We start from the raw sequence: 15,774 nt of genomic DNA, 5'->3' as shown, positions 1-15,774 counted from the left end.
CCTGTGGATGCGCCTCCCTGGGACCGGGGGAGCTGACTCGGAGTGGATTTATTGACTCGTGGGTGTTTCCGAGCTCCCCGAAACAGCCCGGGCTAGCGTCCTGCGGATTGTAAACTGCGGGGAGCAGTGAGAGACACGCAGGAGGAGCCTCCCGCCGAAGCTGTGTCCTTTTCCCTCACCCCTTTATTTCTCCTACCACCGTTTGTTTTACCCTGTTTTTTTTTTTAATTCCCTACTCCTTTTCACGCGAGCCTTAAGACACTGTGAACGCGTATGGCGCTCTGGATTCAAATGGGAGTTGGCAGTTTGAGTGGCATCTTCCAAGGCAGCCGGGAGACCCCCTGTAAGAGGAAGAACTGAGGCGTTTGAATTTTTTTGTTATTGCTTCGGAGGTAGCTTGGATCTTACCTCACAGGAGATATTCCTACATGCGAGTGGCATACATGACTCAGTAGATCTGCTTGCAGCTCTCGCCAAGTACATCGTCGACTCTTAGCTTGTGATTTTTTTATTTTATTATTATTATTCCCTATTAATCGTCCCAGCTGTTGGGATACCGGGCACCCACCCTACTGTTGCCGCTCAGGTGCGGGGGAAGGCGCACGGCGGAGTTGGCGAGGCTCTGGGGAGGGACTCGGTGCCGCCTGCGACCATGGCAGCGCGGAGGCGAGATGCCTCCGCCTGGAAGTACTGCTGGGGAGCCGTGATGGTTTTATGCAGAACTGCACTGGCGCGGTCCATCGTTTTAGACCCCATATATTGGAATTCCTCCAACCCCAAGTAAGTTTCCATCCCGCTCCCGTCCGCCGTCTCCCTGGGGGCCGGCGCTGTCGTCCGCGGCCGTGTGCGGGGGAGGGACTGGACAGTGCGGCAGACCGGCCGCGGCTGCCTGGAGACGCGGGGACAGGGTGGGTGCAGCAGCGATGAGCAGCGGCTGCAGGGGACTCTGGCCAGGGCTGGCAGCAGGATCCGGCCCTCCCCAGGGGGAGGGTTCCGTGTGGCGGCGGAGCGCCCCGTCGCCCCTTGTCCCCGGCAGGAGGGCCCCGGGAAGGGGGGCTGGCCACGACGGGAGGGGGCAGCGGACCGGGAGCGGGATGGAGAGTGGGGCGGCGGTAGCAGGCTGAGACCTGCGGGCGGGGTCCGGGCTCGCCCGGGCTAGAGCAGCGGCGGAGGCCGGAGGAGCCGAGCTGCCTGCCCTGGGCCGCCAGGAAAAGGTGATACTCTTCAACTTCTCCGTCTGCAGATGCAAACTCATCCCATTGACTCCAGCGAAGTTACATCTGCTTATAACAGGGCTAAATTTGGTTGTGGAGTTGATGGTATCAAGGCACATGTCAGTGAGTAATGAACTAAGCATTACCCATCACACAGCCATTTAGTGTCATTCTTCATTAACAAACCCAGGCAAAGACGTACATGCGTTCCCAGGACTTCACTGTTAAAGCACACTCTTAAAATAGAAGCGTATCCTTAAAAAAAAATCCTCTTTACTTAAACATAGAAAATTATTGCTATTGGAAAGAGGAAATTCTGGAAAGTGGGCCGTCCTTCTAAAAAGAAGTCTGAGGCAGTAATGAAAAGCTAATTCTGCTAGTCTTTTGTCCCCTTGAATTTTTGACATATAAAGTGGAAGTTGACTCTGTACAATTGTGAGATCTTTTGAACTTTTGTGATTATAACCACTAGTTCAGAAAACAGAAATCACAGTAAAAAGAAGTAGTCTGTAATGCGTTTAGGGAGTTTTAAAGCAGTGATGCAACACCAGAAGTGGGTTAAAATAATTTCTTTAAACGCATGCTCTATCTTCAATTATAGATATTTAAAATCAAACCATATGCACTGGGTTAATTATAGATATTTAAAATCAAACCATATGCACTGGGTTAATTGAATTTAGAAGTTCCCATTAAGTCCAGTGAGTACACATCTTGTTTTCCCAGGGGACTTTGTACAGGAAGTGTTAGGTGGTGATGAGACAAGAATGAATGGAGTATTTCCTGGATCGAGGATTAATTCTGCGTAGGTGGCAGGATCTCCAGGAGTTTGTTGAAGATTTCAAAGTTTGAATTGGAACTAGCATCTCAAGTTTATCAAGTAGCCTTGCCTTACAGGCATCATTATCTCCTGTTGTTTTCACTGAAGGAAAAAAATCGCTACAGATTTCTGCATGTATTTTTTTTTTAATAGTGTGAATAGTTGCTTTATTTCTGCAAGTCTTTTTTACCGAGTAGTTTTTCTGATATTTCTTAAAAAACACCAGGAACGCTGTGGACTGCTCAATTCGGTGTCTTTATTTATAACATTAATTGACAAATGCTCATTTTATATATGCACCAGGTGGGAAGCCTGTTAAAATAAACTTTAGCTCCAGTCACTGGCTCAGCACTTACATGATGCTACATAGCTAAAGCCTTTCTTTGACTTAAGAAAGACACGGCATCACATCAGAGAATAAAGCGGCCTGGCTGGTTGTAAAGCGGGCTTTATAAGGCTCTTTAGGCTCTCGAAAGGCAAAGGCTGCGAGCCGGGGTTACATTGCAGGAGTGGGCCTGCTGTGCTGGTGGAAAACAGCCTTGGCTCGGCCTTGGAGGAAAGTGAAGGCTTTTGCATCCCAGCCTTCGCTGTGTTTATGCCTACAGAGGTCACTCTTCCAAAGCAGAAGAGCCGGCTGCTCTGAGCTCTCCTCCGCCAGCCCCAACCTGCTTTCGCTTTTTTTAACTTACCTTGATCGCTTTTATTACCTATCAGTGAAACGAAAGTATCCGGGCAGCTGAATTCAACCCATCTTACAGAGCCTGGGGATATGCTTCCTTTATCAAACACGATTTGTGTTTCCATTTAGTTAATTCTAAACTGTTTGATTACAAAAAAGGTTTGAATGTTGTTAATGGTAGATCTAATGATAATATCTAATTACTTTTTCAACTTAAATGCACGTTTAAAAATAGGTTGTGTTGCTGATGTAATTGAATTTTCTTGAGTGATTCATTGAGGCTTAATCACCACAGTGAAGAAGTACACTATTAAAATTAGTCTTTTCAATTGCTGGGGCTAGTGATTTATAGGCCACTTGGAGGCCTGGAGTTTGAGGAGGCTTACAAATACATTCCTGATATTGCTGCCGGTAAGGCAGCTCCACTTCTCAGAGCAGGATTTCTTACTAATTCTTCTCACAGTTGTTTGCCTGAAGGATACTGAATAATTTCTCCTTAGATGAGATTGTCCTTACTCTGGATTCAGGCTGCATGTTAGGTTGAGAAGTAAAGCTGCTGAATAGATCTTGGCATGGTATAATAATAAAGCTCCTTTCTAGGTTTGAAATAATAACTATCTTTGGTGCTGTTTAATTTATTCAGGGAAGCAGTGCATTTAACTCTATTGAAAGCCTCAACACATAAATCTGCTGAACAGGTAGGCAATTAAATGCTGGCAGAAGTTGTTAGTCAGGTTAATATATAGTATGAAATAATAAATTTTATGTTAAGGTGAATGTATAAACTGAATTGGTTTTGCACTGAAGTCTAGAGGTTATAATTTCTAGCAGGTGGCTGGGATGGAGAGCACGCAGTAGCTATTTGAATACAGAGCTCCCTCCCTTGTTCCCCCCCTTCTTTTTAGAGATCTATTTTATTGCCTTGGCCAAATCACGAGGTTGAAGTGACCTCCATATAATAATTATACCTGTGACTTTATTACTTGAGAGGTTAAACATCATTGTTGCAGATGGTCTTGGTAGACTTTACAGACTTACCATCTGAAGAACTTCGGATCTCCTGATCCTGAAAACACTGAGGAAAAAATACTCTGTAGCTTTAACTCCTGTTACCACTTTTTAAGGGGGGACTTTCTACCTGTGTTGTTTCTGCCAAGACAAACAATGTATGCAGATAGCACGGGTTACCTCAGTTTCACCTCACAAGGGCTCAGCACTGCCTTTGATACGTAGGGCCGCATGTAGTGTTATGGGGTGCCTTTTTGTGAAGCAGTACAGGAATCTCATTCAAAAAAGCATCGCTTATGTCTAAGTGTCATTATTCCCTGTGTGCTATAGGCCGGCAAGCAGGGTGGTTTTTCTTAAGACATGTGGAAGGTTATCCTCACAAGTGGTGCCTTTGACACTGATTAAGTTGGGTTATATAGCTGTTTTTCTCTCCCTCTGATAACCAGTTATATATGGGATGTTTCACGGCCCGCCTCTGAATGAATGCTAACATGTCAGAAACTGATAAAATAAACTACAATTGATGACCCTGTTAAATGTTCTATTCAGTAGCATATAGACTAGTCTGCTTTTCATTGTATCTGAAATTCTTATTTTTGTAGGTAAACAAATGCACATTCACTGCGGATTGAATAGCCCCTTGAACTATGCTCTGCAGTTTGCATTTGGGTTAATCTTGTCGGTTTTAATACAGAGAGAAAAAAGGGAGAAAGCACCAGGGGTGGAATTGTTAGTGCTTTCACATCCACATTCCTCACATTTTGTCAGGATGATAAACTGTAGGTAATGGACAGCCCTTGTTTCACAGGACTGGGCTAGCCAGCCAGAGCACAAAGAGCTTGCTAAAACGATATCTCACAACATGTTTGGGAGTCTCACAGCTAGACAAGAATTTATTTGGGACTCTTGTGCTGTGGGACCGCACTTTCTAACCTCAGCAATTACAGCTTCAAGCTGAAGAAACAGGAGTGGAAGATTAAAATGATTTAAACACGTGCTCCTAAATTGTACCCAAAACATAGCTATTGACACTTGGCATGCTAAGAGAAGGAGCGAGAGGTGGCTTCCAGTTCATTTGATATCTCTGGCATTTGTAGCCAGGTCTCTGAAGCACAAGTGAATTAGCAAAATTAATTCAGAATAAACTGAAGGCTGATTTCTTTAGCGCATTATTTTCTCCAGCCTTTTTTATATGCAGTATAATTGCTATATTATTTATAGTAATTATCTTAAAGCATGTTATCTGTAAGCTGTGCTACGTTATTTCACTTTGTTTAATGAAGTAATTGCTTTTGGAGAGGCAGTGACTAAAAGTCATGCTAAAATCACTTAAGTTCTCCCTCTTCCCACACACAAGAATGCCGCCCTCCCCCCCTTTTTTTTTTCCCCTTTTTTTCTCTTCCCTGTTTTATTGTGAGGAGATCACATTGCTCGAGGTGTGACGCTCTGGATCATTTCAAATTCGGCCAAGGTTCCCGTCATGGGAAGTCAGCAGCAGAGGAGCTGAGGTGACTGCTGTGACACGCTGGCAAAGACAGGCCTTTCAGCCCTGAGCAGCAGCCACAGGCAGGCCTGCTTTGGGGACTTTTTTTTTTTTTTTTTTTTTTTTTTTTTTTTTTTTTTGAGGATTTGGTCTTCATGTGTCAGTGCAAACCTGCAGTACTTGAAATTGCTTGTTGCAAATGAGAAGAAAGTGTTCTTCTGAGGAAAAAATAGTGATTAAAATGTTATTCATGTTTGCCTAATGTCTGTCTGCCTTGGCTGCTGACATAAAGAAACCTGTTTTTCTGGTCATTTATCATACATCTACATGGATTTCCTTATGAGCTCATTCTTTGTGAGGCGTTGTGGAAACTTACATAGGAATGTTAAACTGCTTGAAATATTTTGATTAAAATACTCAGTGCCACTGAATATAGACTTTTAACCAGCACACTGTTGTCTTGGGGGAGGGGAGGTTTTTTTGGAAGGGTAGGGAGGGAGCAGGGAGGGAGAAGAGTTTATGGGGGAGTTGCATGAAAAAGCAGAGGAAGGGAGGATGGCAAATAGACAGTGTTAGAAGAGCTTGGAAAAAAACTCCTGTGGCTTCATTGTCTCTTTAAAGCCAGAGAACACAAAGACAAATGCAGTTCAGCCTTTCTCCCATGATGGTAAATGTAAACCGTTGACACAGCTCCCATGTTTAACTTGTTTAATTCTCATTTTAAATTCAGTACTATATCAGCCGTGTGAACTCTGAAGATTTCTTTAGTAATCCATTTTGTAGTTCCGAATCAAAAACAAAGTGAAAAGGTCTGACACAATTTGCTTTTATTTTTAGGCAAATCAACCCTGGTCATAGTTAATAAGGGGATTACAACCCAGACTAGGTCTTTACAGATGTAATGTAAATCAAGGGCAGAGTATAAAGAAACTGATCCCTTTTGATTGAAGTATGGTAAAAAGGCATAGAGAAACTAGCAGCAGTAATCTGATTGTATGGCAATAAAACCACCATTTTCTGTCTTTCAGATAAAAATAATGTGGTAAATCCATGCAGTTCATAAGATGTAAAGGCAGATAAAGGGTGGTGCCATGGCAACATATAGATTAGCTTGATGTTAGAAATGACACGTCTCTGAAAGGAGTGTTATAAACTAAGGGCCTTGCTCCGGGCTGTAAGGTATTATGTGAGAACTGCACAAAACTTGGGGGCCGGGATTAGGAAGTATGAAAGGCCTACTTGTGGCTTGGGGTGGTTGAAGCGGTGAAGAAAAGCTGCTCAGTTCTTGCTCATTGGTGGTGTATAATATGGTAAAGATAGATTTCATTTACTCCTTTTTGCTGAGATGGGGGCCGATTAAAACTTGAGATGGCTGCAGTTGTGAGGTGTGGAAGATTTTCCTTTTTAACTCCTGCCCTAGCAGCAGCCTTTCTGAAGAATTAGCTGCGCTTGGGGTTTGTTGCCTTCATCCATTAGGGCTTCGGGCAGTAGCATGCTGGCAAGGCATAGACAGCAGAGGGGATAGGTGGGATTGGGGTTATCTGGAAAGAAAACAAAGACCTTTTGATTTCAGCTGTTTCAGTCTGTGGTCTCCATCTCACCCTCCGTGGGAGCAGCAAAGATAAACATGCTGCATTGTCTGTGCCTTGGCCAGGTGATAGTTGAGAGAATCTCTTGTTTCCCGTCCTGCAAAAATATAAAAGAAAAAAAACACAAAACAAAATCACCACAAACAAAACAGCATCCATTCTTATTTACCAGTCAGGCTGCAGATAACCAAATGGATCTGGCTCAGTCTCTTGGTGATGTTTATTTTCGAAAGGCAGGCTGAAATCTAGAAATGAATGAGATAAACATCTGCCTCTTCCCCCCCCCCAGTTTACAATCACTGGGATGAGTTTGCTGTCGGCCTCTTGAGTTCAGCCTGCAGACAATTTAGCTATGTTTTGTCATTTATTTTAAGCAATCTGCAGCTATAAAGGTAGTAAAAAACCTCTCCTAGTGCAGCTACTTGGATTTGGTTTTTCTTACCTTTTGTTTTAAAGAGCTTTATAAATAGTTAATACCTGCTTTTCTACCCAGCTGACAACCCTGAACACTCTCAACTTAAAGTCAGTATTACATTGCAAATCAGCGGTACGATTCAAATGAGAAATACCTACTTTATTGCCTGCTCATTCGTCTACTAAGGGGGGAAAGAAAGCACTCAGCATTTGTTAGGCACAGTCTAGACACAAGAGGAAAAAACACCGAAGCCTACAATAACAGTTGTGTCTTTCTTTAGTGGGAGTGAGCCTGGGATGAGCTTGGCAAAATGGAATTCATGCTGTTTGTTTGGCAGTGGCTCGGACACTTCTAAAGTGGGTTGGTTTTTTTTCTGTTTTGATTTGTTTTTTTTTTCTTTTTTTAATATAAAGATGTTAATTACATGCTTGAATCTATCATTCTTATCCTACCCGATGGTATGCTGGAAATCTTCACAATTCTGACTGAAAAGGGAACTCCAGAGCTCGATGTCTAGCTGCTGATGCTGATGTGATTTAACAAATGAAAAATAAACAAGTGCATATAGGGAGCCAGACAGATTGGCAGAATACAGGGGGCCTGAAGCGCTCAGATAGGTTTCCTGTCTTGCAACTTAACCTTCACAAATCTATATCAAAAGATCCAATTCATTTGCTGAAATTCTCCAAAGCTCAGGGGCACCCTCATCTAATTTACAGGCCGGTCACATCCAAGCACCTTGCATTCTGCATTTGACAATGATTGCTAATGGGCCATTCAACTAAAGTATTTGCTTGTTAACAGGGAACAGAGCATGATAAATGTCCAGCAAGCTTGCAGCCTCCTTCAGCTTTTCAAATGCAGACTGGTGCATATTTATGGCAGGCAAATGACAAAGAGAGAAGCTGAATTACTCTGGCCTTATGCTTTCTGTTCGAACGAGGGTTAAAGTAATTAAAGAAATAATGCAAAAACCGATGTCCTTTGTTTGCCCACCATTATCCATCGTTTAGCTTTCGAACCTGCCTGTCATGTCACATTTCAGAAATGTCCCAGATAAGGCACGACAGGTTTGGCAGGGAGAAGTGGGGAATCCTCTATGGAGAGCATCTTGGGCAGCGCACCCCACCTCTCCCAGCGCACACACTGAGTCCTTCCCCTCCAGGTTCCCCTCTCCTGAAGGAGTTTTCAGTGACATAAACTCGGAAGATGTCTTTAAAACACAGAGGTTTTGCAATTTGCACTCCTGTTCCCTAGATGAGAAAAAAAAAACAACACACAGAACAGTGGAGAGGCTTTGAGAAAACAAGTAGATTGAGCTCAATATGTTTCTGAAAGCCTAGTATGAAAACAAAATGGCAGAACAAAAAACAGTTTTGTAATGCTCCTCCGCCCCCAGATAGATCTTAAGACCTGAAATGATAAAGCATACACACAGAAATTTCCTAAACTTGAAGGGTCTTCATTGTCATTTTGAATTATCTGGGGTTTTTTTGGTTACCGTTTCTGTCCCTGTAAAATCATGTTTAATCTGGTTTTCAGAAGTCTTTGAGCAGACTTAAATACACAATTACAATAGGTAATTTTAAATTTCGTATACGGAAATCTCATTTAGTATTTTGTATTTGTAGTTTCAAGTAGATAAACATGTTCAAAGCTTCTGTCTAGCTCCTATTCAACTCCATGAAAATACCTCCTGTAATTTCAATGAGTACTGCAAGTCTTGCAAGCCTGCAAGGGCTTTGCATTATAATTGTTTTTTCATTATAGGCAAAATTTAAATTTCCTTATAATGAACAAAATCTATCATTTTAGGCTAGGAAAGAGAACATCTAGATTTTATTTTCCTGTTAACTGTGATGCACAGAACTTTGATGTAATTATATACATTGTCAGAGACAGCAAATAAGGGCAGGACCTCTATCTTTTTTGGCAATCCTGGCCAGCCTACACCCAGTGTTTATTGCGGTATCAGCATGATAATTATAGTGCAGCTGATTTAAACTTTGTTGCAATAGTCTATGCTTTCTTCTGGTTTTAAACATAAGTTCCAAGCCAAAAACGATAAAGGCTGGTAGAGGATTATGTTGCTAGGTGATTCATTCCTGGTGTATGGCATATACATAACTATAAGATTGGTTTCCTACCTATGGTGTTCTTTTTAAATGTCTCGTGGTTGACGGCTAAAGTAAGATTTACAATATTTAGTAGGATCAGAGCTTTGTACACTTTAAAGCATAATCAAGTTTTACATGTGTCAATGGAAAATGAGAAATTATTTGGCTTGTCTTACACAGGAGGATAGGTTAGGTGGTGGAATGATAATGTTAGGCTGAAAAATCTGTGATGCTGCAAATTGCTTCTCACTGTTTGTTAGCTTTTTTTCCTAATTATGCATTTACTTAGGTACCCAAACTAGAGAATGGCAGTGGGAAAGGTGAACACTGTACTGTAAAGGGAAGTGCATTTTAAAGCTACAAAGAGGAATTTGAAATTTTATTATTATTATTATTATTGTTAGTTAAAGCCCAGTCTCACTTGAATGCAGTTTTATTTTGGATTGGGAGTTCTGCCAGACTTCAGCCTGTCAGAGCTAAGAAGACTCAAATCAAGTCCAGGCCTATTTCTGCAGCAAACGGGAATCCTGGCTCCTTGCCTGTGGATTCATTCAGGAAGACCCATCTGGCTTTTGATGTTCTGCAAGTTTGAAACAGTTTGTTTAAGGAACCTATGCAGTGAGCACTGGTAGAAGCACACATAACTGCGCTTCTTCTGACTCTTCGGGGTGGTGCATCGTTTCGCAGTTTCATTTTTGCTTGGTGCTTGCCATCTGCTTACCTGCTGCCTGAGCAGCAGTTGGTTTCTATACCTGACTGGATAAAAGTGTAAATTTGGAGTTGGGAACATCTTGACTCTTTTTGAGGATTTGCAGTCCCACTTCAGTTGCTGTCCACACTTCAGTTGCTATCTTCATGTTTAATTAATTTAAATTTAGTTCAGAAGCAGTCTGGCTTAATCACTGCAGAATGCTTGACCTTCAGGTTTTTGGGGTGTTTCTTTTTTTTCCAGGGTATTTCTGAGCTATATAGATTAGCTGAACAGAGAAAATCACATTGGCAGACAAGATTACTAGTCTGCGTGAAAAATATTTTAAAAGATAATTTTTAATGGTAATCATTGTTCTTTCTATCAGACAGTTTTTAGGCACTTTTTGAAGAAAACCAAAAGCCAATTCTTCTTGAATTTTTAACTTATTTTATAGTATTTTCCATTTTGTGGATCTGTGTGTGAAACCAAGACAAGCAGGACTGCACTGTGCTCCTAGGGCCTGACTTGGGAAACTGTTCTTATTCAGAAAAATTCATGTCAAGCATGTTCTGAATGCTGAGTATTTTTGCTGAAGCGGGATGAATTTGAGCATGAGCTGTCTTGAACCAAGGCCAGAGTGAAGAGTTTTTTGGGCTTGGACAAATACAGATCTCTCTGAAGCTTCATTGCTCTTTTTTAAATATCGGAAAATTGTGTCAGAAACTACAGCTCTGTCTGCATTTGGAAAGAGATGTGTAGCTTACCAGTAGTCAGAACCAGTGGTGATCCCTTGTGCCAGCTGGGAGCTTCAGCGGGCACATAAGCTGTGCCTCTGGAGTCTGGCTGCACTGATAGCTCTGCTGGAACTGAGTTTTCTGTGCTTTTTTTTGCTCACCGTTTGGTGTATTGCCAGCAGAACATTTTCACTGACAACTGATCACTGAGGATGACCCCGCTGTTCCCAAGATCCCCTGTTTTCCCCTGAGAGGAAACCCAGTGTGCAAGGGGTGCACAGGCTTAGCCTCCCTGGCGATAGAGCCTGAATGAAATGTCACTGTCTCATGGGTGCAGGGCAATGGGTTAAAACTACGTGTCTGGATCTTTTGTTGTCCCCAGCTTTCTGCTGAACCCCTCTGATGGACTCTTCTTTTGGGGCAGGGATGTCAGTCGTGTGTAATGCCCTTCTGGGTGTTTACAGAATTTTTTTAACTAATCCAGTGTCAGTGTAACTTCATTTGAGAGGGTCAGACCTGCAGTGGGCCAAAAGCTGATTCTTGGTAGGTCAGATATTGCTACTACCTTGAAGGTGGCTGCGGCCACCCAGTTTATGCTGCTTCTGCAAGTCAGTCAAACTTGGGTGAAGTTGGCACACAATGTAAGAACGTAGGATCTTCATGCTCGTAAGTGGCTGAATCTGGGGTTTAATGGGAGAAACAAGTGCAGACTCATTGCAGATCTCCCACTGGGTTTTTCCTCAAGGTCATTTGCTCCTCGGCATAACAATGGTTTGCCAAAATAGATTTGTTATACAAACTTTTATACAAGGCTGTTATTGATTAGGCATAACTTTTCCTGAAAGTAGTGAGTTAACAACTTCTACTTCCGATGTTTACTTATACAGGCAAATGGTATGCAATAATATATTTTCTAAAGACTGCCAAGCAGATGAGATTTTTTTCTTTGAATTTGAGATATAATCACTGATCATTAATGTCTCATCAACTAAAAGACAGTCCCTGCCCTCTTTTATAGACTTAGCTTGGAGCATGTCCTGAAACAAGACTGTACAGGTGTGAACAACCTGTAGTTAAGAGAAGGAAGACTGAAAACTTTGATTGGCATTCTTACATGTGGCTGACATAAGACATTTGTTTTTCTAACAGGAATGGTGGAGAAGAGCACAGAATAGCACAGCAATAGAACAATCTGGTTTGCACTTTTTGAAAAGTAGTTCTTTGGCAAGTGCCAGCTGCTCGCTGTTAGCTTTCTAAAAGCTAAGACTTTAGTGACTTGTGGAAGAAACACACATGGTTTAGTTTGACTTTGTGTTCCATGCTAACTACTGCTCTGCATTTCTTTAATAAAGTGCTATCTCTCTTGGTTTTGGCACACCCTGCCTCTGTGTGCACAAGTCAAGTAGAGCAGTGGTTTTGCGTTACGCTGAATTCATGGCACAGATTTTTTTTATTTTACTTTCTTTTTTAGTTTTTACCCAAAATTCAAACCATAGAAATACCTGATTATCTTTGCCGCGAGAGCAAAGAACTACTTTAATATTCCCAGTAGCATATTTTGAACAACAATTCTTTAATTAAAACAACATTGGTCTCTTCCTGTATTTCATAGCTAGCAAATGAGAGAAAACACCAGTGTTAATATCAAAGGGAGTCAGTTTTCATTACAGTAATGGTTCAATTGTGCAATGCTGTAGGCAGTGAAATTTAATATTATTGTGACTTGTACTGTAATTGTAGGATGACAGAGGAAAATGAATTAAGTTTAAATATAAGTGTACACAGCAGCACATGGACTTTGTCAATGGAAGCTGAGGGTTGGGACAGGATGGGTCCACTACTGGCTCTGTCACAATGAATTAGTATTTTGTAAATAGCTGGCCACTAGACTATAGATTTATTACCTTTTTTCAGATCTATGTGGACATAGACATACATCGATTCCATACTGACTGTAATTGCAGTGTGGAGTTGCAGAACTGGTTTATGCCTGTAGGCTTGCAGGGTATTTGAATGTCTAGGCTTCTTGTCTTCACCTTTCATGAAAATATTCTTGCCTGCCAGTTTGTGAAGTTTTCTTCTGAAGGATACACCCATCCTTTCAGTTCAGGCATTGCTAACACATGAATGACCTCAGACTGGAAAGCCCTTTGTCATCTAAATGAATAAACCAAAATCAAGTTGCAGATGATCTTTGCTTTAGAAAATTATGCTATAGAGACAACTAGTGTTAATGACCAATATCCCCCTCTTTTCCAGTTACCCATATACATGCAGATTACAATGGAAGACAGTAATTTAAACCATCCATTACAGATCTCTTCCATGGAAGATTAAGGACAATCAAAACTAGATGTTTCATCTGTTTGCAGTGTAGGCTAGTGGAAGATGTCTCCAAAGCCTGATAACTAAACATGATGCCCTGTTGTTTTACCCCATATCTTCACAGTGTTTCTCAGACGTGTGTTTGTGTTGAAACCTGTTCTAATGTTAGAGTGCAAAAGGGGGCAGTAAAGTGCTATCCAAAAAAAATGTTTATTTTTATGGGTGTTTTTTGTGTCAAAAGTTGCTTTTCTCAATAGATTTAGAATCTCCTGTATTAAAGTAATGATCACATGAATATTTTCTGTTTGAAAGGCTTACAAATATCGCCAAAGCGTGTCTTTAAGTGTTGTGGGAATAATGTTCGCCCTGTGTATTTCTATGTACTTCTGTCCTTTAATGGAGTCCTGAAACATGCTGTATATTTGAAAGGAATCGAAGGCAGGAAGCTCCCCTCAGATATATTTAGTACATAGCTATATGAAGCACTTTTGAAAGAATTCCAACTTTGTTAATCATGGCTTATTCTCATGTTATGCACTAGAAGCACCACGTTTCTGGAAAAAGTAAAATGAAAAGAATGCTGAGGCTAGGGGTTTCTGCTTGAAGTACTAAAGTGTGTAGTGGTGGCATGGGTCAAGAGTTGGGCACTCATCCAGACCCGCATGCATCATTTGTCAAGAGGTAACTAGAAAGAGCAACTAATTATAATGCACCTACTGAGTGCTTTTTCTTTCAGAAATTCCTCAGAATAAGCCATTTATACAGAGTGGCTGCTACTCTCCACTGCAGCCACTTGCAGTTTTTAAACTCCACGTAGAAAGCACATTTCTGCTGAAATGAAATAAAAAGGAGAATGTGCCTGTGTGTTTCCATACTTCTGCATCAGAGCAAGTGAGCAATGATTCCCTGTTTGGTGAAGCTGAGTAAGTCCGGCACTGCTGTGAGGTTCATATTTCTGTAAATGCTGATGAAATGTTAATATAATACACTTTAAAATAGAACACTGGTCATATCCATCGTCCTTTTTTTTTTTTTGTTCTTAGTTAGAAGACTGTCCTGAAGCACATTAGTGGTTCTTTTGTGGTAACAGGAATTGATTTAGTAAATGGATCAGAATTCTCTAGTGCTTTAAGTACTTTTAGTAGAGCAGTAATTGCTTTCTGCACATAATACAGAAACTTAATTGCTATTAATAGTGCCTTATGTGGAGGTCATGTCTGAAAATCGAATATAAAATCTGTATTTTTTTAAAAAAATTCCTTAACTTTAGTAAAAAATTGGATTGTACATCTTTTCAACATTCAAGCCTTACCCTTGTGATAAGTATTCTGAGGCAGGTTGTATGTTCTTGTGCAAAAACCACACCGAACAGGAAAAGACAGATAGATGTTTGCTCTCAGAAGTTTCTTTTAAAGTAGGGAAAACATGCTTAACTTTTATGGGAAGAAAAACAGGCATTCGTTTTTGCACTCTGGTTTTCTGTTGGGGGTGGAGGAGTAAAACACAAGTTGGTCTGAAGGTTTTAGTTGTGTGAGTTTTTTGCTTTGTTCTGCAAGGGAGAGCCAAAGCAGCGAGGGAAAGGGCAGTTTTCGAGCAAAACTAAACGATCTCTCACAGGCAGAGATGACGCCTCGTTGAAACAGATACACTGTCTTAACAGCAAAACCTTTCTGCCCACTGGGTGGCTGAATGCAGTGTGCTGCCTCTGCCCAGTGGGGTGGGCTGGGGAAGCGGGAGCCCTGTATCTATGGTTACTCCAAGATGCCATGATCTCACCCTGAGATGACATGATTCCCTGGACAGGGATTGCAAAGTCACCTGCCTCTGCTGGAACCCAGGACTGAGATAGCGCTGAGTCTGAGGAGTCTGCGGCAACTCCTTTGGCTTATTTACTTTTTCTACAGAACAATATCACATCTGTAACCTTCAACATCACAGCTTTTAAGGAGCCAGCTTTTCTCTTTGAGTGTCTTCAATAAGATGTGTTTGGGACCGTGTTGCAGGTGACCTTCCATATATGTGAACGATGAAAGGAGTACGGTTCTTGCCAGATATCATATGTTGGCTGCAGGTTTTGTGCTCTCAAATGCAAGACACCTTTAGACTTGTGACCATTCTAAGCTGAGTGGGGCAAAATAGTGTATCTCTGCAACAGCACTAGTCTTGAGAGTTATTTGTTGAAGGAAGCTCATAACTCATCAGAACTGTGTGTGATATGATGGTACAATTTGACTCTCAAATCCTGCAGGTCCATGCAAAAAAATGTTTTCTTTGGGGAGAAGTGTATGCACTGTCAGGCCATCCTTATTTTACAGCTGTTAGAAATCACCTGTTGTATTTTAAATGCCTTCCTCTACTATTTTGTTAAAGGTAGTACGATGAATGGATAGATGAAAGGGCTGAAATTTTTATACGTTTCTAATTCCCTGTCCACCAAAAAATTTGAGAAAGCGTAATAATGCTACAGAATCATTCTTGTGTAGGTTATTAAGATTTCAGTTGCAAACATACTGCATTGTTTTGCCCTACTGAGATCGATAGAAATTTTGCAACCAATTTCAGTAAGAATAGGTTCAGGAAAATGCACCAAGAACAGTGCCTATTTGCATGGCTACTTGGGACACATGAAATGGTGGCACCACTGCCATTTTCTGTCCAGAACTGAGATTAAAACAAAATAAAATTTCAGTGCATTGCAG

General features: G+C 41.4%; 1 protein-coding gene across 1 annotated transcript in view; it reads left to right on the top strand.

The window, feature by feature from the left end:
* Positions 1–26: 26 nt before the first annotated feature.
* EFNB2 (ephrin B2) overlaps positions 27–15,774 on the top strand; it is a 44,865-nt gene continuing 29,117 nt past the window's right edge. The window contains exon 1 of the mRNA XM_018071111.2: positions 27–780. Within this exon, the coding sequence (XP_017926600.1) occupies positions 653–780 (128 nt within the window). The 5' untranslated portion in view covers positions 27–652. The remainder of the gene's footprint in view (positions 781–15,774) is intronic.

The sequence above is a fragment of the Manacus vitellinus genome, unplaced genomic scaffold (assembly GCF_001715985.3).
Source record: "Manacus vitellinus isolate BGI_N305 unplaced genomic scaffold, ASM171598v3 scaffold_2_pilon, whole genome shotgun sequence".
NCBI lineage: Eukaryota > Metazoa > Chordata > Aves > Passeriformes > Pipridae > Manacus > Manacus vitellinus.
This window is presented reverse-complemented; position numbering and strand designations above follow the sequence as displayed.